A 23,460-nucleotide genomic window follows, 5' to 3' on the forward strand; every position below is an offset into this window, starting at 1 on the left:
AATGGAGGAAAGCAGCATTAGAACCTGGGAGAATGAGGATTCACAGTTCAATTTCGATCTGAAGTACACAGTGAAATAAGAAAGTACCCCTTACACAGAAAGGTGGACCTGTCAAATGACTCAACACAGTAATTACCCTGATGCATAGAAGCCTCAACCATTATCCACTGACACGTGCCCTTCAGACAGCTGGAAGACATAAGCAGGACACCACAAACTCCTCACCACCCAGTCTTTTTTTCTTTTTCCTGCTTCAGACATTCTTCTGTTCTCTTCTTTAAGAAGGGAACTATGTTCTTCTTCCTCATCCTCCTGGACTTCTCCTTCTCCTTTTCTTTCCTCCCTTTCTGCCTTTCCCTTCCCCTTCTGAAGCCATTATGAGGGACAGAACAAGGTAGGTATCCATTTGGGAGGATGTGGGTGGAGGGAGCAGTTAAGGAAAATATTTGCACATGGGGAAATCCAACACAGAGTAATCACAACCTGGCAGGGTGAGGGACATGTCACCACAAGTGGTGGAGTGGTACAGAGCAGGGAATGAATGAATGAATGAATGAATGAATCTAAAACAAGGTGTTTCCTGGGCATACACCTGGGTGAGTAACCCAGAGTGGGGAGTCAGTTAGAATCCAAGGAGGGCACCTCCTGGATGGGAAGCCTGGTACAGAGTATCGAAGCCCAGTTTTAGGGTAAAGAAGGCATCCTACAGATGGGTGACCTGCTATCAGAGCAAATAAGCTTGAGGGGAGGCCACCCAGGATGGTAGAGCCTAAGTGGGACAAGTCAGTGGCAGCGATGAGGGAATGATTACATAGGGGGGGATTTAGCAAATAAATCAATATAGTCAGAATAACAAGAGCCACATTTCTTACTGTTAAAGACCAAGGTTCCAATATATAAAAGGAGAAAACTAGAGTGAATCTGCAGGATCAGATTGAAATTGAAGGTTTCGCTGTGAATTCAGATATATATATGATATAAACCATGTGTGTATATATATATACATAATATATAAAGTTGTATGTTTGTAAATATGTGTATATGAACATACAGATATTCCTTATCCTTTTCCACTGAGAGGGCCTGGAAGCAATGGCAGCTAATACCAACAAACACACTTAACCCCAACCATGAAAAAGAACCCTAGCTTTTTAGAGAAATTACTGATTCAAAGTCTGAGGCAGAGGGAGCACAAGATGAGCCTAACACTTTTTATGCCAGAAAATACATTATACTCAAAGAATAAGGGAGATATTTCAAAAAGACACCAAAACCAACTTGAAGGGGATCCTATTGGCCAAAGTAAGGTCAATTTGAGCACCAAAATAATGACAAAAATTGATTAAAATCTAATGAATAAAATAAGGAGCCATAAGTCAAGAAAGAAAAAGAAAAGAAAAGAAAGGAAAGGAAAAGAAAGAGGTAGGGAGGGAAAGAAAAGAAAGAAAAGAGGAGGAAGGAAGAAAGGAGGGAAGGAAGGAAAGAAAAGTTTGGTGAAATATAAGATATTTATAGCTTCTAATTACCTCTCTATAAAACACTTATTAATTCCAAAGAAAAAATTGTAACTTTACAGTGGAGAAAAGACACCACTTTAACCAAAAGGTAAAAGTTATAAGAAACAGTTCTAGTCAAAATCATATGCCATCTAATAGGATGCCACGAGAAGAAAAAAAGTATTACTACTGTGATATTCCCCCAAAGACGCATAACCTAAATCCAATCATGACAAAACAGACAAGCCCAAAATGAAGGACATTTACAAAATAATGGCCTTTAATCTTCAAAGTGTCAATGTTGTACAAGTCCTTGGAAGGTTGAGGAACTGGTCGAGACTGAAGAGAATGAAGAGCTGGGGCAACTAAATCAACACAGTTTATGAATTGGATCCTTTCACATAAAAGGCATTATTGGGATAAATGGTGAAAGCTGAATGGGACTCAAAGCTTAGATGGCAGTAAGGTATGGATATTAATTTCCTGCTTTAAATGGCTGCACCGTACTTGTGCAGCTCACGTTATTGTCTGTAGGAAATACATAGTGAAGAATTTGGGGAGGATTAGCTACCAGGTTGGTAACTTATTTTCTAATTCAGGAAAAAAAAATTGTACTATACTTACAACTTTTCTATAAGTTTGATATAGTTTCAAATTTTTAAAAAATGTATTTAGAAAAGAATACTTTCATTCTACAGTGCTAAAAGAGCACAGGGAAATGAAGCAGCCATTCAAAATAGTCATGTCAAAATAAGCCCATAGTCCAAATAAAATATTTCACATAAAAGTTTAGGTGCAAACGAATACTGAAATGCCCCCTAAGTAGCAGCTTTAATCTCAGTAGCAAAAGGTAATTACGATGAACTAAAGATCAAACATGCTTTAAGAGAGCAAAGCATGTTAGTGGAAAGAATACTTTGGTCCAACCTCAAATGCACCAAATCTCTGGTTTTATGAACGGAATGAGGAGCAGGGGAGCTCTGCTAGGCCTGCAACGCATGAAGGCTTCACAGATGTGTCTGCTGGAACTAAGGGCTGCTCAGTGACATTTTCTTTCGCTAAATCAATCTAAAAATCAGGGTACTCAGTCCCCTTTCCAAGGATCAATACTCTTATTATCCATCAGGGACCTCTAATGACAGATGCAGTAGGATTTAGTGCTGACTTTAGACAGACAGGCTCCTCTGCAGGATGGTTTGAGAACATAAATAAGGCTTCTCAGGAAATTCTTTAATGAGGTAAAATTTTTAATATGATGTCTGCTTTCGTTATAAAGAATTCAACATGGCCCATAAAAATGGTCTTTATAAAACAAAGGATTTATGAATACAGGTTCTTGCCCTATCTTTGTGCTTTATACAAGTTTTATTCACTGATATCATCTGCTGACTGACTAGAAAGAAAACAAATGTGCTCCTTTCCTTTGTGAGAGTATTATACTCACACCAACACGAATTCACCCAGAAGTCACAAAATACTATAGTAGAGGTTTGGCAACTAACTCAATTAAATTCAAAGATTAACTCCTTTATAAGTCAGTATCAAGAGCAAGGAAATAATTTTAAAATATATACTGAAAACTATTTGTTACAGAGTAGTATTTTTGTTAAAGTGCATGTAGATGCTTCAATCACTGAAATCTCCTCAAAGAATGTTCATCACTTAGAAAGAAGTCCACTGCTTATACCTCAGCGACAGTTTCGTTGGTTAATGAAAATGTAATTCTTTAGGTTCAGAGTATCCAAATGCCTAAATATTTAACTGATTTAATGACAGTGATTGCCATCTATAATAGTAAGAATTGACTAAAGTAAATCAATTTGGTTTTCCCTTTTCTGATGTTGATATTCATTCTTAGGTAAGAAATTATCTTGGTGGGAATAAACAGATCTCTCACAAAGTATTAAAAACACAGACATTAGTTCCACTGACACATAATTATTTAGCAAGAAAGTACTTCTGTCATTACACCCAGGAAGTAAACTAGTTACTCTAATGAAAGACTCCAGGGATGATGCTCAAGGGGCCATCTTTGAGTCTTTCAGAATCACTTACTGAGCCACATCTCCAGCACAGAAACTACTCCCTGAAAGTTAGTTACGCACTACTGAAAGCTGTGTTGATTCTTTTTTAGACCATTTAGCTAAATAATACTTCAGAGCTTCAGGTAAATTATTACTTCCGTATACAAAACAATAGATCCTCTTGGTCAGATTGGACCTGATTTGTATGCCTTTTTTAAAGTGGGAGATATACAGAATATTTAAATACCAAATGTCCTATAATAGGCTGAGAAAAAAATAGGAGAGAGAGAAAAATACTAGAAAATAAGGAAAACAGAGAAGATAATGAGGTTCTGAAAGAGCCAATTACTCAAGTTCTAGACTGTTCTATTTGACTGGAACAAAATGTAGGGAGTGGGGTGGTACATTACAGGCAAGTGCTGGTTGGTGAGAGGCCTCTAATGACATTCCAGAGAAAAGATAGGAGGCACTCTACTAACAGAATTTCAGACAAATTTTAGTTGGGGAAGAACAAGTATGAAAAAAAAAAAACTGAACAACTAAAAAGTGACTAGGGACAGCTCTAAGTTGGGAGATACTATTTAAGAGATATCAAGGATGAGTAAAGTTGATAATTGCTTGGCAAGGATCAGGAGTAAATGAGAGGGAAGAATCAAAAATGTCTCCAGGATTCTAGACTGACTGACTGACTACAGGTCAATGACAGTGCTACTGAAGCGGACTGAGCAAAGAAGAGTTCAGTTCAAATGTCTAAATCTAAAAAGTAAGAAAAATAAGAGCACGAGAGCTTCCACTGATTTGGGAGGTCCCTTATTCCATTCAATTAACAAAAAGTGACTATCACTGAGGCACTAGTGAGCTAAACAAGAGTAGTTTCAGGGGAACGGTATGCCAGCTGGTGGGGACAGGATGAGCTGATGACAAGTAAAGAAATACTGTAGAACTCAAGAAAAGTAGATGTGAATGGCGATTTTCACCATGAGAGAACAAGACGAGAGACTCTGGTAAAAGAAATACATGCAGCAATAATGCAAAGTGAATTCTGGACTGGATCTTGGAACAGAAAAAGGACATTAGTAGAAAAACTAGTGAAATTTGAATAAAGACTGAAGCTTAGTGAATACTGATGTACCAATGCAAATTTCTTATTTCTGACAAATGTCCTACGGTCACATAAGATATTAACATCAGGAGAAACTGGGTAAAGTGCATACAGGACTATCTTTGTACTATGTTTGCAACTTTTCTCTAAATCTAAAATTATTCCCCCAAAAAAGTTTACTTACCAAAAAAAAAAAAAAGAAAGAAAGAAAGAAATCTAAAGACAGATATTCCAATAATCCCTTCATTCTACAAATTGAAGTTTTTAGTGTTCAGGATTTTATGAATTTATGTTTTTTTAATTTGTCTGACTGTAACATGATTACATACTAATTGTAAAAAACCCTTGGAAATTATAGAAAATATACTTTTTATCTCGTAATTTAGAGATAACAATTATAAACATCTTTCTTTTAATAGATATGTGATTCTTTTCAACCACCAAGACTAATTCCCTGGGTTTTATTTTTCTCTTAGTATTTTATAAGCTTTCCCTCCATGTAATTTAAAGTTCTTCTAAAGCATTTAAGTGAATGCACAGTTGCCTGCACACATTTGGACCACCATGCTTTACCTATTCCAAACTTCTTGGATACTTAGATCACTTCCAACTTTTATACATTAATAAGTAGTACCATGAATATGATATAAATGAATTGAAAGCTAATGCTTATTGTATTAAGAGAAATTCCAAAAACCTGAGTTTCTGAGTTGAAATACATGTTAATACTTCTGATAAATACTATGGATATGTCTTCCAAAATGATAGTGCCAACTTATATTTTGAGTACCAGTGTACTGAGACCCAGTCTTCTCTGTCCCAGCAAGCACTATTAGCATCTTTAAAATTGTTTTTAATTTGGTAGGTTAAAAAATGTTCATCATTATTTTTAAATTTATATATCTTTCTTCCTAGTGAGAGTGAATACATACATTTTTAGCCATTTTTATGTCCTCTTCCATGAATTCCCTGCTAATTCCCTTTGCCTATTTTTGCACTGAGATCTTAGTGTATCTGATTATTTTTTTCTAATTCCTTTATCTACTATGGACTTTCTGAAAGTTGTAGTTGTGGCACATATTTACTAGTTTATCATTTCCATTTTACTTTTGTTTATTATGATGTTCTTTGTCGTATAGTTTAATTTGTATGAGTATACATCTCATTTCCTTTATAATTTCTTGTTTTTTATGTTTATAAAGACCTCACTGTCCTAACATTCAACCAAACAAATATTACCTTTAGTTAAAAAGAGTACTTAAAATTTAGAAGGGGAAATGCCAGATCACTTGTCCAGTTGAAGAAATCAGGTATTTTTATTTTGGAGACTTCAAATATATAGGTTTGGGATTACATAGTAATTGACAATACTAATTCTATAACTTCAATCATACATAATTATTAACAATTAATACTGAGATAATCCTTCTCTTAGGGGTATCTAAGACAGCTGTTAAATTTTATTGAATCACCAGGAAAAATTTAGCTCACAGAGTTTCCAAAAGAACCAAAAAGAATTAATCTCAGTGCATGACTATATCAAGAAAAATCTAGTTCAGGCAGTCCCCAAGGACACAGAAGCTATAGTAGAAACCATTAATACTTTAATTATCAGCAGTTACTTTCCCCATGCCATTTCTAAGCAAAACCCCGGGTTTTTTCCTACCTTTGTTTTTTTAATAGCCACAAAGAAGGGAGGATGTTAAAGTAGAAAGAACACAGAATAGAAAGTACATAGGCTTTAGAACTTGCTAGATGGGGGTTCAAATCCTGGATCTTCTACTGATGAGTTAAGTTTACCCTAACTAAATCAAACAACCTCTCAAAGCTGCATCATCTGGAACCCAGGGGTCAATGTTAGTGGCACAGATTGAGTGTTCAATAAATTATTTTGTAATGATTTCCAAAGAAAAGCCTTGCTTGTTGTAAAATTATTACCAAGATTTGAGTGTTTTTCAATATAATTTTATGTTCACATATAATTATGTATGTGTGCATAATTTCATTTTCTTTTTGCTATTATTTTTAAGACATAAGGTAAATGACTAAATCTCTTGTTTTGCAAGCAGCCTACACAAAAGATTAAACTATGAAAAGAAAAATTTCCAGGACCTATAGGCAATAGGGAATAGTTCCCTTTATCCCACCAAAAGTGGTAAAAATATAAATTACCTCAAAAGACCCTCCAATAATTCAATTTGAATTTCAACTAGCAGTTTGTAGTATCTGTATACACAAACCATATCTCATCCTTCTAAACACTAAGCTATGTTCTACAGCTGGGAAAACAACAACAACATTAGCAGGTTTGGAGAAGAAGAAATCACAAAGTGAAACTTTTTGAATGGATCACTAACTGTAAAACAAATCTGACCATGGAAGAACAACAGCAATAAGTTTGCTTTCTCTTAAAACTGAAAAAACTATTTAAGATGAACATACTCAGCTATGATGAAAAAAATACTAAATTACTTTTTTTAAAAAATCTTAATTTTAAAGAACATTTTTTAATGGCTGCCTTCACTCTGCCTTCCCTTTTGTAGAATCAATGCTTCAACAACAGAATATGAGAATCTAAAATAATATACATTAGTGTGAAAATATATCTGCAGGGACGAAACAGCAACAAAATAAATCACATCCTCTCCGAGAAGAAAAAAAAAATGTTTAAAAAAAACCTGCTTTTAGGGTCAGGCACAGTCTAAATTTATTTCTGGAATTCCAGTGTTGCATGACTGAAGTGTATTTCAATGGAGTTGAACATCAGATTACATAATTATCAAATTACCACATTCTATTTTGTTTTTTCAGCAAAGAATATGATGGGACTGGGGAGGCAGAAAGAGAAGAAGAGAAATTTAAAGCAGCATAGTTTTCTTTTAATAGAAATAACTTTATTTTAAAAATAATTTAAGTAGAAGACTACAAATTTTCAATACTGCGTCCCAAGACTAAGCAATATAAAATAGTCTTTAAAAACCTCACTTCTCGTTTGCCATTTTTCCAGGTATTTTTAGTTTTTTTCTATTATTAAAAAACTTATCAACAAGCACTTAAGATGCTTTAAAATATCATTAGAAAAAAATTATCCAATTTATATCCTTCCTTCCTATGGAGAATAACACAAACGTTGGACATTCAATTACATTTTACAGAAAATTTAATAACAGTTGTCTGCTTGTATAGCAATGATCACAAAATATATGGAATATATATTCCAAGGAAATAGCATCTGCATTTGTTGAATTAAATTTAAAGAATCAGAGAACTAACTAAATATTAAAAAGCTGTTATCTAAAACTTATTGATGTATTAATAACCATAATGAGGAAATATTTATCTAAGAGTAAATGTACAATCTCCTCTAAAACATAGCTTCAACAGAAGAGTACAAATGGAATCATTAGAAGATTAAAGCTTTCTGGAAAAAGCTCAGGCAAAGAATTATAAATAAACTAAGTAGCATCTCTTATTTTCTTGTTCTCTGGGAAAGTTTACAAATCAAAAATTTTTACTTAAAGTGTTTTTTAAAAATAAATAAATGAGATAAGAGCTTCAGACTTTTTCTTGATGTATATATTTGAAAATCTTAGATGACACTGATACAGTCTACAGAAGAGTACGTTAACAGGCTATTAATAGATAATACTATTATTATAGACTTAATAAACCTAAAACAACTAAAGCTATCTAATAAAATCTGTTCACTGTGAACTACAACTGTAAAGGACGGTGGTAATTACCATGACTCAAAGGAGTTGCACCATCCCTGGGCTTCTTTTCTTCTTCGGCTTGCTCCTAGGACACAGAAAACGTGGTTTAGACCGTATTTTTGTATATTGTTTAAAACACCAAAAACTAACTTTTCCGTTTGCAGGAAGCCAAGCCTTGAAAAGCTCTGTAATGAAAGGGACAATACATGAGGAGCTAGTGCCCTCCAAGTGGGTATAAGAACCCCAGGAGGGGCACTCCACAATCCACTGAGATGTGGGAAGAACCCTTTATTACTAAGATAGAAAGTAAGGTTCAGTAACAGTTCATACTGAGGTTGACAAGAGCAGCTCCCTGAAGCGATCCCTGAAACTGAAGTCACGCAACAGGCAGGCTGATGGGAGAGGCGTATCGCGCACCAGAGCCAAGCCCCTCTTCTTACCTTTGCTTTCAGCCTACCAGGATCTACTATAATTTATAACACTCAGTTAAGGTGACATTATCTACTTTTAGCCAAACTGACCTCCAAAGAATGGTCGAAAGATTTCAAAGATTCCTGGAAAGAAATCACAGACTGATTATGATGAACAGCACAAGCAACTAACAAGAAGGCAGAGCTTCTCTCCATGGAGCAAGCAATTCATCAGTCACACTCTCATAGCAATCTTGAAGGAAAGCTAGCCATTTAACAAAGACTAAGGGAATCACTTCATTTTTGAAAGATACAGTAGCAAAGAGCATTTGTTAATGGGTATCTAGATGCATGTTTTATTTACATAATTTCATGGCCATAAACAATGTATTCCCTCTATAAAAACTCTAAACAACTGTACTACACTTAAAAACTGCGGAATGGAGTTTCCAAATGAAGGCTTTTAGTAGGCTTTGAAATCACTTTTGGACATAGAAATATGCAATACTTTTGGTTAGTTCCCCCCCAAAAAACTGATTGTCATCAGAGAAGGTAAAAATTCAGCAGCTGGAATATACAAAAACCTTTAAAAAATGGATGGGTGATGCTGAAAAATGAGTATCATAATTTGTTAAGTTTGGCCAACAATCATTTCTTTAGTTCATTCCTCCATATTTTTGAGATACATCTTCTTAAGCTATGACTACAGTGACTGACTGTCCCAGTTTGCTCAGGACAGACCTGGTCACAGCGCTTAAATCCCACTCCTGAGGGACCCCTCAGTTCTAGACCAACCAGAAAGGTCAGTGATCTTAGAGATGACAACCAATAAAACCAAATCTAGAAATAGACTTTAGATAATGGTAACAGAAAGCTCTGAATCAAGCTTTCAAAAAAGAATCATGCATATTAATATTTTAGTGAAGGCAAACTGGTTTTTAACTGTTAAAAAATACTATTTATTTCATTTTTATACTATACACTTTTAGTTTCTTTTTTAGTCTATGGCTTTAGGGTACAAAAATAATTTATATAATAGTAAATCATGTAATTTTCAAGTAAACAAATATCAAGATATGTAATTAAAGTGTCTTTATTGATGGGTTAGGCAAACCAACAGTTTAAAGATGATTGTATCAGGTTTCCATCTGCCTATATAGCCATATATAAATGAGTGTGATAGACTCCTTGAAATGTCTTAGTTGGCATCTTTCTGTACACATTATTTAATTTTTCACTTCATATGGTTCAAGGTAAAAATGTATATTAATAACAAATTATACAATGAAAACTTTCCTACCTATCCTCCCTCATCTGGCCAACTCATAATACCTCCATCCAGTAATTACTTTTATTATATTCTAATATATCCTTGCAAAGTTTTCTTTATAAAAATATAAAGAAATATGTATATATATTATTTTCTTGTTCTTGTACACAAAATGTATCATATCATAATTCTGTTTTCTACTTCTCTTTTCACTTAACAAATTACCTCAGAGATTTTATAGGGTTACAAAGAGCAGTCCTATTCTTTTTCATAGCTGCACAGTATTACACTGAATGGTTATATACATATATACACATATATACATATACATACATACATATATATACATATATGCATATACATAAGTACATATATATAAATATATATATATATATTTTTTTCTTTTTTTAGAAAGGCAGACTGCCACATGCAGCGCTTCATTTGGATATGTCTGGCGTCTTGGAAGCTTGACCGCCTTACGTTTTCCTACAAATGGACCTTGAGAGCTTGTTTAGAGGTTCTAGCAGGGGAGCGCAGCTACTTGTATACACTTGACTGAAAAACGATCCTCTCCTCTATTGGGGAAGGTCATCCTCTTCAACCAAGCGCTCAGCTTCAGGAGGGACGCACATGGAGCGGTGAGGAAGGAAGGGGACACCCACCTAGCCAGCCAGATCAGCAGAATCAACCCTGGTGATCAATGGGGTGACAGATGTCGCAGCCAGATCATCCTCACATCCCCAAATGGATAGTAAATGGTTTCTGTAACTGTTTTCAGATTTATGAATGTTTAGGTTGTTTCCTATGTTTTTTCCAATAATATAAAACTGCAGTGAAAAACTAGCACATATGTCATTGTGCATATGTGTAAGGATGTATCTGGAATGACTTCTCAGGAGTAGGGACTCGTGTTTTCCTGCTGAAACGTACCACCAAGTCAGGTCCCACATGAGCTGCCCCACTGACCAACCCACGGCCTCAGATCAGGGCCTATTTTCCCATTCTAGCTAAAAGGGTATGTTATCAAATTTTGGGGGTTTTGCCAAGATGGCAAGTGAAAAATTATATGTTACTATAGTTTTAATTTGCACTTGTTTCATTATAGGGAAGTTGAAGATCACTCATATATTTAAAAGCCACTTGTAGTTCTCTATGAAATATCTCTTTACATACTTGGTCCAGTTTTCTGCTGGAATGATTATTCATCTTTTGGTCTTAATAAATCAGAAAGATTAGTCCTTTCTCTATAATATGAGATACATTTTTTATTTTTTCCAATTTGTCATTTCTCTTTTTCACTTTTCTTATGGTATTTTTATTATGTAGAGATTTTTATTGTTTGTTTCATTTAACAAATAAAACTGTAAAAATTTTCTTTTATGGCTTCTCGATTTGAATAACAGAAAATCTCTCTCTGCTGCCAGATTATAAAAACCATAGTATTCTTGCCCAGGGAGTCTTACTGGATAGTCCTCCTCCTCCCCATCGGTCTAGGACATGTGTACTATACACTAAACTCTATGTGTGTTTACTCTCACTTCTGGCTTTTCTTCTCTGCTTCTTTAGTTTACCTGTCTATTCTAGTACCAGTGCCACATTGTTTTAGTAATCACAGCTTTGTGTTTTAATGTGCTTCGTAGGCTAGTTAGTGTTTTACAAGCAATAAGAGAGTTCTGCTTCTGTGTAAGTTTTAGAGTCAGACAGGAAAGGTTCAAATACCCACTCTGCCTCACTAGTTCTATGACATTGGGCAAATGATTTAATTTCTACAGGCCTCAGTTTCCTAATCTGTGTCTTGAAGATAATAGTAACTTCTTTACTGGATCATTTTAAGAATTAGAGATCCAGAGGTAAATTCTTATTATAGCACATAACTCATGGTAGACTCTCAATAGTAGCTATTACAGTTCTTTTGCCATATTTCAAATTGCTAAGAATGTATCCAGATTTAAATATTAAGTTGGCCTGCCTATTTGTATTTATTGCCTGAAGAAACTTATCTCAAATGACCAAAATTTCTAGTGAAAGAATTCTGAGGGGAAAGTAAGAAAAATACTTAAAACTCTAACTGAATTAAGTATTTTTATAAAATGGGCATTTGAAGCCATTTTGAAGTAAATTTGTAGTAATTTGTTATGTAGCAATGCAAAATTAATACATATCTATGTATCCTCTAGAAGTCAGCTCAGAAAGCTTTCTTTGATCCTACTTCCTCCTAACTCCTCCACCCATGCTAAGTTGGGTAACCTTCTGAAGCCTGGAAATAGCTTATACAAATCTCTATTATTGGGCCTACCACATTGCACTACCATCATCTGTCTTATTGCTCTTACTTGCTTTGATGAGTTTACTGAAGACAGTGTCTTAACATCTTTTATCCCCAAAACATACTCTACCCCCAAAACATACAAAAATTTGCTGAATGAAAGCATAAATGCAAGGTTCAAGAACAGTATTTTTCTGCCTGGTAGATTTCACATCCAAAGCTATTCTGGATATCTTTGTGCAATTAATAAGGTAGCATCCTTATAAAACGTACTATAACCCAGTGCTTCTCAAAGTTTAACATGTGTATGAGCCACCTAGGTATCGTGTTAAATTGCAGATCTTAATTTAGTAGGTCTGAAGTGGGGCCTGAGATTGAGTTTCCAACAAGCCCCCAGCTAATGCTACAGCAGAAGGTCTATGGACCACCTGATGAGCCACATGGCCACCGTGTACCAGGCAGGGGCTGGGCATGGGAAAGCAGTAACCCAACCCTATCTGCCTCTATTCTACTGCATGTGAAATGATGAACTGAATCACATCTAATTTTCTATGGTAGCTCTACACCCCAATTTCATCCTTCTTTAGCCATTCAATACATGGGAAATTCACATAATTCAAAATAATGAGTCTCTTCTCAGAAAGGTTCTACTGAGAAAATTGAAATGGTAACAAGAAACTGTATTCAAGAGTTGATTATGTAAGCACAACAGCTATGAAAGCATTTTTATAATCACTATCATTCAAATATAAGAAGAAATATATAATATGCTATCTGTCACTCAGTGAATTAGGATGTTTAGTTCACACTTCTTTGTTACTGAAATTCTGCCTAGATAGAAGAAACATATTCCTCACAAAAATGAATTACCTCTCACTTCAGAGTTAAATTATCCAAACTCTTTATGTCCACATGGATCAAGGTTATAGTTATACACACCAAAAATCATAATTATGTATTTCAGAATAAATTTACATTTATCTGATGATATACTAACTTCATATTTTGAACACATTTTCAAATATTATACAATAGAGGAGGAAAACTGCAGAATTTGGGGTCAGGTGACCTAAACCAAATCCCAATCCCATCCATAAAGTGCTATGAGAAACTGTGAACACGTGACATATGATCTCTGGACCTGATTTCTCTTGTCTGTAAAACAAAGGAATTGGAATAAATGTTTTCCAATGCCCCTGCTAGCTTTAATGTCCTTTGCTTCTGTCTGAGCTAATTAATTATTTCATAAAAGTAATAAATTCACACTTTTAATGAATAGAGAATTCATTTTTAAAGAAGGCAAAAGTTAGTCGTTTCTCTAATCCACCCAGACAGAACACTTACTGAAAGCAATATGAATTGAGAAAAATGAAACCATTACTATAATTTCTCAGGTTTTGAACTTTAGTTCTGAAAACTGAAAATAAAGGTTTTGGGGGAAAAAATAGTGCTCTGAAAAATGGGAGATAATGGTTTAAGGAATAAAATAAGTCCCTGCTATGGTACATTTCCATTCACCAATTTCAAACCCATCATTTTGAAAGAGAAGAGTATGAAGTGGGAAAATCATCAAAATGATTTCATGTTCTGCTCCCTCCTTGATGGCCCCGGAGGCATCATATACTTTGACTATAAGTTGCAGTGATGTTTTCTAATTAATCAGTGTCTATATTTCCCTATGAATTCCAAACAAGGAAGCAAAACAAAGGATTTTCACACACTGATTTGTGTTTGGCAGTTTCAGGTCATCACCTTGGAACTGTGAGATAATGCCACTTTTCTTTCTGTCACTGTCAGACCCAGTCCCTAGAACAATGGAGAACTTTGGAGAACCCTGCTGTCCCTCTTCCATAAGAACAGAAGGTGATAGATATCTACTGGTTTCATGAACTGTAGAAAACACTGAAATCTTATTTAATGACTCCAGTAGTAAACTACTATTCAAATTTCACCTGCCGTTTCAAGTCCACTTTGAAATTCTCTTTTGGTCTGATGCAATGTGGAATACAAACCGAAGATAAATAAAATCAACTTTTCAGATAAAAATTCAGGAAAACATTACTTTCCATTGTTCTACTAGAATTCATATGCAGACAGAGAGAAGGAAATGTTCTCATTTTGTTTGAATACTCAATAATATAACTACAGTCTCTGAATGAAATCTCTCTATAGTATCTATATTAATCATGTTCTTTACTTTCTGTATTTTACAATTTTTTCACATTTGGGGGGCTTTTGGACAGGAGTGGGATTGTTCCGCTAATTCCTAGAGAGCAAACAACTTGCCTATGATCATGCATTTGATAAGCAAACCAACCAATCCTAAGTCCATACCCCACTCACCTTTTTTATTAGACTTCTGCAGTCTGAGACACTATCTTCCTGCCCTAAGTCACCCCAAGGCCAGGTGCCCGACGCACAGAGACAAGCCTCTACAGCCAGAGACCACCCAAATTACTCAAACCAACCAACCCTAAACCTACTTAGCTTGCTTTCCCTGTCTCGTCAAATCCTTCCTATAAAAAACACAATAAAGGTTTTTGCCTGTGTTTTCCCCTCACGCCTGCCTCCTGACCGACTCTGGCCCCTCCCCATATGGTCCTGCATGGTGTGATGGCCCCCACCTCTTGGGAAATGTGAGTAACAAACAATCTTTTCAATGGTAGTTGTCTCCTGATCTGGTAGCTTCACTCCATCTGAATAAAAACAAAATCCCAGGTATATTTTTAAACAGTATTTGCTAAGATTTATACAAAAAAAAAAAATCTAAAATAGCTTTATAAAACATCTTTCTATGGTTCCTCCATCTACAAATTAATTCTATTGACTGATGCAAACTGTTCTCAAGTCATGTATGGGGCAACAAAATGGTTTTTAAAAATTAGAACAACTGAAAAATAAGTAACTAAAATAATCCCACCCCAAACATTTTCTCAACATGTATCCAAAGATATTACAAAAATAGATATAATTACATTATGCCCAAGTTGAAGGCAACCATGGCCCCTCCTGTTAGTACATCAAATCCAGTGGCTACAATATCAAGTATAACTTCTCTGCTCTGCCTTCAAGACCCTCTAAGCTCAGCCATCCAGATCGACCCTAGTCATCTTACTATCTCTTATGTACGATACCTTAGATATATTAGACACTTATAGATCTCCTGATCTAAGACACTTGCTCTATAGACAAAGAAGCTGAGCCCCAATCTGGTGAAGGACTTGTCCTTGGTCAGAGAACTAATTATCACTAGAGCCAGAAGACAGAAATCCAAATATTCTGACCCCCAGCCCAACTCTCCTTTTATAAAACTGCCAAGAGCAACATCTGGTCAGACAAATCATTATAATCTCATCATATATCACCTATATCATATTTGCTTCCAACTCATATCTTTGCTCATGCTGCTTCCTTGGCCCAGACAATCTCTGCTATGACCCTTCGACTTTCTTATCTCTCAAGGTTAATTGCCTACAGAGCATCCAGATGTTAAAATGAAAATAAGTTGTATTCTCTCATATTACATTTTACCAGGTTAGATTTAAGTGCCATTTGTTACAACAGCATTAAATATGCATTACTTTTATTTATTAAATTAAATAAAGCATTAAATATGTACATCCTATATACTCTTCATCCTTCAAGGTCAGATACGAGCCCCTAATGATCTCACTTTTCTCTGACAGCTGGATGTACCCTAGAGCACTAATGTGCTTCAGTACTTAGTTGTATTACATTATTTGATATGTTAACACTCTTTTATTCAGTAATATTCTGAGATCCTTTAGATAATAATGCCTTATATTTCTATTTCTCAAAGCTCATAATTCACTAATTAGTAAATTCACAGATTTTAAGAGGTTCAGAGAGAGAAGAAGAATGGTTGCTAACATTTATTTGGTAGAAGATATTTATATACACAATTAAAGACCATATTTTTATTTTTGTATGGTCAAATAAACTTTTCTTTTTTATTTGGGAAACTTGCATTTTATGTAGGAAATCTGAAATTTTATAGTGTACATATGCTTTGGGGTTTTATGACCAGAACACCCACATACACACCAAATATCAATGAAATCACCTTGAAAAAGAAACGTAGTTTCTCCATTATCACTTGCCTACACTTTGCCAGTCAATTCTAAAGGTGGTAGATAGAAAGTCTAGTAAATGGCACCCAAAATGACACTTGTTTTTGTGTTAGATACTGTAAAAAGCGTAATATGTTAAGGACTCTAACAGGAACAGGAACATCTCTCTTCAAAGCTGCAGCAGCATTCTGGAGACCAGCCGGTAAATGGAAGTTCACCCACATGGTAGATTTCAGTAAAGATATAAGATGTGTAATAAATCCTAAGGAAAACTGGCACTCTTGAAGATGCTGTTACAGAAAGTATAAACTGAGGTGATCTCTTTGGAGAATAGTATTAAAGGCTTATCAAAATTTTAAATGCACATATTCTTTAATACAACAATTCTGCTGGTAAGATTTTCTCAATCAACTACAAAAGTATATCAAGATATATGAGTAAGAATTTTGGTTGTAACATGGTGTGTAACAACAAAAAATAAAAATCACCTAAATGTTTATAGTAGGCCACTGTTTAAATAAAGTGTGGTACAGCCACAGAATGAAACACTATGTACCACTGAAAACAATGACGGTATCTGAATCTCTAAGTTATATATGCTTAAGTGCAAAAAGGTAAGATAAAAGAATAAGAAGTAGAGTGTGATCCCATTTGGGATACATGTATGCAAGTATGTATGTATTATGTATGCATGTATATACGTATAAAAGGTTTGGGGGGTTTTAGCTCCTTTCTGTTTTTGATTTCTATATAGAGCCACAAGAAAATGTAACAAGTGGTCATACCTTTAGGAAAAAACTTGGGGTTTAGCGTCTAAGTGGGTATACAGAGAATTCACATTCTTATTTTAATACTACTTTGTACTATTTTAACTATGTGTCTATATACTAAAAGATATAAATATTTTTTAAATTCTATGAAGATATACTGAAAAAGTATTAGTCTAGGAAGACATTCGTTGACAAATATTAAGATCAGCATCGGAAAATTATTAGATTTCTAAGATATTAAATTACTGTCTCAAAAACAGATGTTTAGAAAGCACACAACTGTTCATTAGTTTGATGTTTTATGTGCTTTACCTGCCAATGTTATTTTCCTTAGTTGATTGGAAATGTTGCTTATAAAATCAAAGGGTAATACATAAAGTAAAGGGTGTTACTGCCATTTCAATCAAAATTCAAACATGATTTTCGTGACTTAAACTCAAACAAGATTGAACTCCTTTCTCTCCACAGTGAATGCAGCCACAGGTGTGAACCTGCTTACTGCATTAAACTATTAAATTCACCTAATAAAAATGGACACTGTAACTGGCAAAGCGCTCCAAATTGACAGTGCAATGCAGAATTCACCCTAATTTTCAATTATCCTATGTGAACATCTTTTAAAATAATTGTATGCACCAAACACCTCAAAACTCAGTTATATGATCCTTTAAAATGTAATTTTCTGACTATTGATCAAAGAAGTTTATTTGCATGAAGATGCCATTAAACAGACAGTTTAAGAAACCCAGCTACTCTAGGCACCGCACTAAATACCTATGTAAGTGTTGATCCCTTCTGGAGTTCAAAAGAGGAAAATTCCAATGTGGAATGAGAATAATGGTTAAAGCTCCAGCATTAAATCAGAAATCAAGTTGGGCTATAGGAGAAAACGGATTTGTGCCAATAAAGAAGAGAAGTTTAAATATTCATGTTGTATGGAAAGATAACTGAATTGCTCAGAAAAAAACAGTAATAATTTAAAAAGAAATGATACTAAGAAAAGGTAGAAAATATGTTGGATAGAAGAGGTGGTCTCAAATATTAAACTAAAAATAATAAATATGCAACTGCCATTACAGATTGTAACTATAGCACTATTAGGTAAGATATGTCTAGCTGTTTCTCTAGAACAGTGGTTCTCAAATATGAGCATGTATCAGAATCACTTGGAAGGCTTGGTAAAAGTATAAATTGCTGAGCCTCACCCCCAGAGTATCTGATTCTCTAGGTCTGGAGTGGGGCATAAGGATTTGCATTTCTAACAAACCCCCTGATGATGCTGATGCTGCTGGTCCAGAGACCACAGCTGGAGAACCAATATCCAATAACTTGGAACACATCAAATACCCAGTCTCCTTGGAGGGCATGACACAGCAAAGCAAAAGTGCTGAGAAGAATGGCATCCTCATGTAACTTGGGACAGATATATGCCTTCCCAAGTCTGGGAAGCAACGTCTTAGAGAGTAAGCACCCAACTCATGGCACTGTTCTATGAGCTGAAACCAATCTGGACCTCAAGGGAAACTGAACCTCAGCCCCACATTAACAACCCCACCTCCCAGTGAGGCTGATCCTGAGGAAACAGCTCTCTGGCTTGACAAATAAACCTATATTTAACATCTTAAAACCAAACATGGACCACATTATCACTTGACGTGTCTCATTTAATGCCTGAAGTTCAGCAAACCACTCCTCACCTGGCATTGAACCAAGGAATGTACAATACTGTGTCACTTCACCAACTATAATGTATAAATGTATAATCACAACCCACATGAAGACCCCCAAACCCACACCCAAATAAATAATAAGAGCCTATGAGAGGATCACAATGAGAATGCACTAATGACCCACTAATCCCCAAATAGTCACCACAGAGGTCTCTTGTTCACTTCTGCCCACCTTGAAATTTGTAGGAATACAAAAAGGTATCATAAAGAAACAGTACAGGTTAACTAGAGGCATGATGCACATACCCTCGGGCTGTCACAGTGTCACAATGTGATTAACGCTTAAACAGTAGACTGAGTAAAGCAGATTACCCTCCATAATCCAATCAGTTGAAGGCCTTATAAGAAAAGAGACTGACTTCACCCAAGGAAGAGAGAATTCTGCCTCTAGATTGCCTCTGGACTCAAGACTGCACTATTAACTTTTTAACTCTTTTCTGGATCTCCAGCCTTTCAACCTGCCCTGTAGGCTTCAGACTTGCCAGCCTCCATTACTGCATGAGTTGTTTCATTAAAATAAATCAGTCTCTGTCTCTCTGTCTCTCTCCATCCATCCTTCCCTCTCTACCTCTCTCCATATACATATACATATAATTCATCTTTATCAAGTAGGGACAGAAACTGTGAACAGTGATTGTCACTGGACTGTCAAATACTCCTGATTTTGATTCTCTGGAGAACTCTGACAAATACAATCCTTTATAGTACACAATCACTGTCCCTTACTTGGCAATGATCAATTACTTCCATCTCTCTAAAAGAAAAGGTCTCCTTTCACCTTTAAAATGGTCATGGCTTTTCAAATGTACCAGACAGTAATGACACTTATATTCTATACCACTACACATAAAACTCAACTGGAACCAACCAGGTTCAAGTAACTGAAAAAATACTTCTATTGTAGTTATGCAAACTATACAACAGTGGGAATTCTCAGAGTAAGCACAAGCTATGAGGAAGGGCCCAAATAACTGACATCTTACCAAGCATCCATTCTGATTCAAATGCTCTCTGGAATCCATACTAAGCTTCCTCTTCCTGTTGGGCTGTTTCATTGCCACTTGAGCACTCCTTAACAGTGTTTTTCTGCAAAATAGTGCCACATAAAAAGTTGAGAGGTTTTCGTCCCTTTAGAATTACAAAAACAAATTAATGTGTTCAATTATACTTATGATTGGTTGCCATAAATATACTGATAAATAAGCTGACATAAAAATTACACTGTTGATTTTATAGCCCCTAGTATAATAATAAATTAATGGGGAAAAGAGGTGAGTTTTCTATCTTATCTAGAATTTATATCACACACAAAAAAAGGTATTATCTTTTGGTTTTATCTATCATGAAACTTGTTTTACTTAGTTGATCTAACCAGTTAGGATTCACCACAATCTGCCTGTACAGCTTCTGTACTCACATGGTCTGATTGTCCACAACTGTCAAAACACAGGTATTCTTGGTAAGAGGTCTTACTCATATAAGGCATAGCACAGCGATCTGGAACAGAAAAAATAAATTTACCTATCCAATTTATCATGACCATTCTATAGTACATTCACAAACAGTAGTAAATATTCTTTGAAAACTTAAATGAGTCTTTTGATAGAGCAGGTTAACCACTTTGGAGAACCAATCAGTGGTATTACACAAGTACCACTGCAGCTTTAATTCAAAAAGTCATTCACTTTGAATGATTTTAAATACAATCAACATGTAGAATCACATATCCAACTTCTTTCCTGTTATTTCCACCTGAACAAATGACCCTAAATATTACAAACTGAACATATTAACAACTGAGCTCATCATTTCCCCTCTCCCTGCCTCTCAGTTCTGCTCTCCTCCTAATTGCACTAATGACACCACTGGCCATCCATTTGCCCATATCCGCCCTTTATAGTTCTTTAAGCTGTGTACTGCACAACAGCACCAGGCTAATAAGCAAATGGAAACTGAAATCTACCTTGGGCTCTGCACCCATACCATTTCTCCTGCTACCTTGTTATTATGCCTTCTGGGAAGAAAATGTATCTTTTCCTAATACAAACAAAGATACCTTTTGGGCTAATGGCAACCTTGACTTTGAGTCAGAGATCTAGGAGTTACCATCATTTCATCCTTTATATCACACCTCACACCGTCACCAGGCTCTGATGATTTTTAATCTACTACACATTTCTTAAATTCATCTTCTCCCTCTATTCCTATTAACTCCCTGATCAACTCCAATGCTCTAGTACACCCACAGGTCCTGCCCTCCTGTGGAACACTACGCGCCTACTGCTTCTCAACCCCACACTTTTGCTAGTCCTTCAACCTCGTCACACCTTCCCTACTACCTACCCCATCCTTTTTCAACCTCTCTCTACTACTCATCCTTTATGACTCAACTAAAAGAGATTTCACATCCCTCAGAAAAGCCTTCCTTGCTTACATTACTCGCAATGGACCAATGTCTTACTTAAGGTAAAATTCATTGTACCTGTAGTTATCTTTGCCACAGCATTCAATACTTTATACTACTTTTCTTTTTATTTGTAGATATATCTCCCCTCATGAGACTGTAAGCACCCTGAAGATAAGGATTGTGAATTACTGATCCTATTGTCCATTGTCTAGATAGTAGTTGGCTCACAGCTGACTCTCAATATGTGAATAGCATAAGCACATCTCCGAATTACAGAGAAGCCTCAAAGCCCTGAAGTCCAATAGATGTTAGTTCTTGATCCATATATTACTCCTTTTGGAATGCTCTATGACTAGAGTGAGCATAGTTCTCAAACTTAACAACTCTTTTCCCTTTTTCTCTCATATACAAAAAAAAAAAAAACCAACTCTCTTCATATCCATTTGCTTCTAGTCAGATGATATTTATGTCCTTAAGACAAGCACTTATGTATGAAATTCAATAACATCACATTCATTTTGTAGGATGTAAATACAATTTATCATGCCTGGCACTCAGTAACACTCTGAACATCTATGCAGATGAGCTTAGACTTGATGCCTTTAGCAAAGTAAGACTGCAGAAGGCATAATAAGCACTGCCAAGGCTGGCATATATTTCACAACTCATAATACGGCATGGCTTGTCAACCTGAACTCATCCGGCTACTAAAGATTTTTCTCCTTGCCATTAAAGTAATCTATCTTGCTAATCCCTGGTAATTATCTCATAACTCAGGTTTTATTTATTTATTTTTTTTAAAAAATCCTGAATTTATATTATTATGCATTGGAAAAAATAAAAATTGTTTACACTGAGAACTTTCAAAATACAACTTAGTAATAATTGGATTCTCTTTAGATTGAGAAATAATAAAGCAATATCATAAAAGGTATCTAACAACTCATAAGATTTTGCCACCAGACAAAAAAGAAATCAAATACAATATTCCATCAAATACAAGTGAGATGGATGATGTGTAGATAGATGTGTGTGTGTGTGTGTGTGTGTGAGAGAGAGAGAGAGAGAGAAAGAGAGAGAGAGAGAGAGAGAGAGAGAGAAGACAACCTGACACATAAAAAAGAAAGATAGGGAAGTTTTATATAATTCCTTCAAATGTCGATTCACAGGATATATTCTAACCAACCAAATAAAACACTTTTGATATACATTTAACCTGATATCCTTGCACAGTTATCAAAATATATACATTATTCGGATTGTCCATGATACATGACCTGCTCCCAAGGGGACCCTAAATGTCATGTCAGCCACATGACTCCTTGCTGAGGTTTAAAGAAATTTAAAAATTTGAGAGCCAAAGAAGAATAACAACAGATTGTAAAACATATTATAAAAATATATCATCTAGGGGAAGTAAAGGTGAATGGCTGCTGGGCAGAGTTGTACCCCAGCATACTTTGGTTTTGTAACAACACCTAAGCACTAATTATGATAGGACATTATTTTAAGTCAGTTTGATTAAAGAACCTTCCAAATATATTTTATATTTTAAAAAAGACAGATAAATATTTGTAAATGATTCACATTTCTGCAGAAAATTTGGAAGTAGTGCACTGATTTTCAAATTAATCCTCTTAATTCAATTTCCCTTCATAGTAGAATTTTGTCTCCACATTGCCAAACATTTGTCTTACTGACCTTATAATTAAGGAGACAAATTAAATTGTTATTTGGAAAGCATATAAATAGTTTTGACATTTCAAATTAAAGTAGTCTATAAATAAAAATAACACACTATTTTCCTATGGCCATTTGCTAATTGGTAATTCTTTCAAAAACATTTAATGATCACCTATTATCATCAAGACAGTCACAGGTTCTCTGAAGAATATAAGAATGATATTAGACATTCTTGAAATGAAGAAAACTAAAGTAGCCATATGCCCTGGATAACCTAGGCTAGCTCTGCCTTATGCCTTCCATCTTGGCATAATTATTAATAGCACTGGCTTTCATTCCCCAAAATGTTCCAGAAAAATAAATCATATGTTCACTACATAGATATGAAACATACATAAATTAACAAGAAATATAATGCATGCCATTAAAGCACAAATGAGTAACTCACACGGTGCTCTCAGGAAGGGGAATATGTTCCCCTGTGGTTAGAAAATGCAC

The 23,460-nt window shown here is 35.2% G+C and overlaps 1 protein-coding gene across 2 annotated transcripts in view; it reads right to left on the reverse strand.

Annotated features, from left to right (window-relative positions):
• L3MBTL4 (L3MBTL histone methyl-lysine binding protein 4) overlaps nt 1-19,952 on the reverse strand; it is a 285,078-nt gene extending 265,126 nt beyond the window's left edge. For both annotated transcript variants that reach the window (XR_005649230.1, XM_039845772.1), the window contains exons 1-2: nt 19,856-19,952; nt 8,366-8,420 (exon numbers count right to left, since the gene is read on the reverse strand). Coding sequence is in view for 1 of the 2 variants with exons in the window: in XM_039845772.1 (XP_039701706.1) it covers nt 8,366-8,420; nt 19,856-19,927 (127 nt within the window). In the remaining variant the exon portion in view is untranslated. The remainder of the gene's footprint in view (nt 1-8,365; nt 8,421-19,855) is intronic.
• Nucleotides 19,953-23,460: the final 3,508 nt, after the last annotated feature.

The sequence above is a fragment of the Pteropus medius genome, unplaced genomic scaffold (genome assembly GCF_902729225.1).
Source record: "Pteropus medius unplaced genomic scaffold, Ma_sr-lr_union100, whole genome shotgun sequence".
In the NCBI taxonomy this organism is placed as follows: domain Eukaryota; kingdom Metazoa; phylum Chordata; class Mammalia; order Chiroptera; family Pteropodidae; genus Pteropus; species Pteropus medius.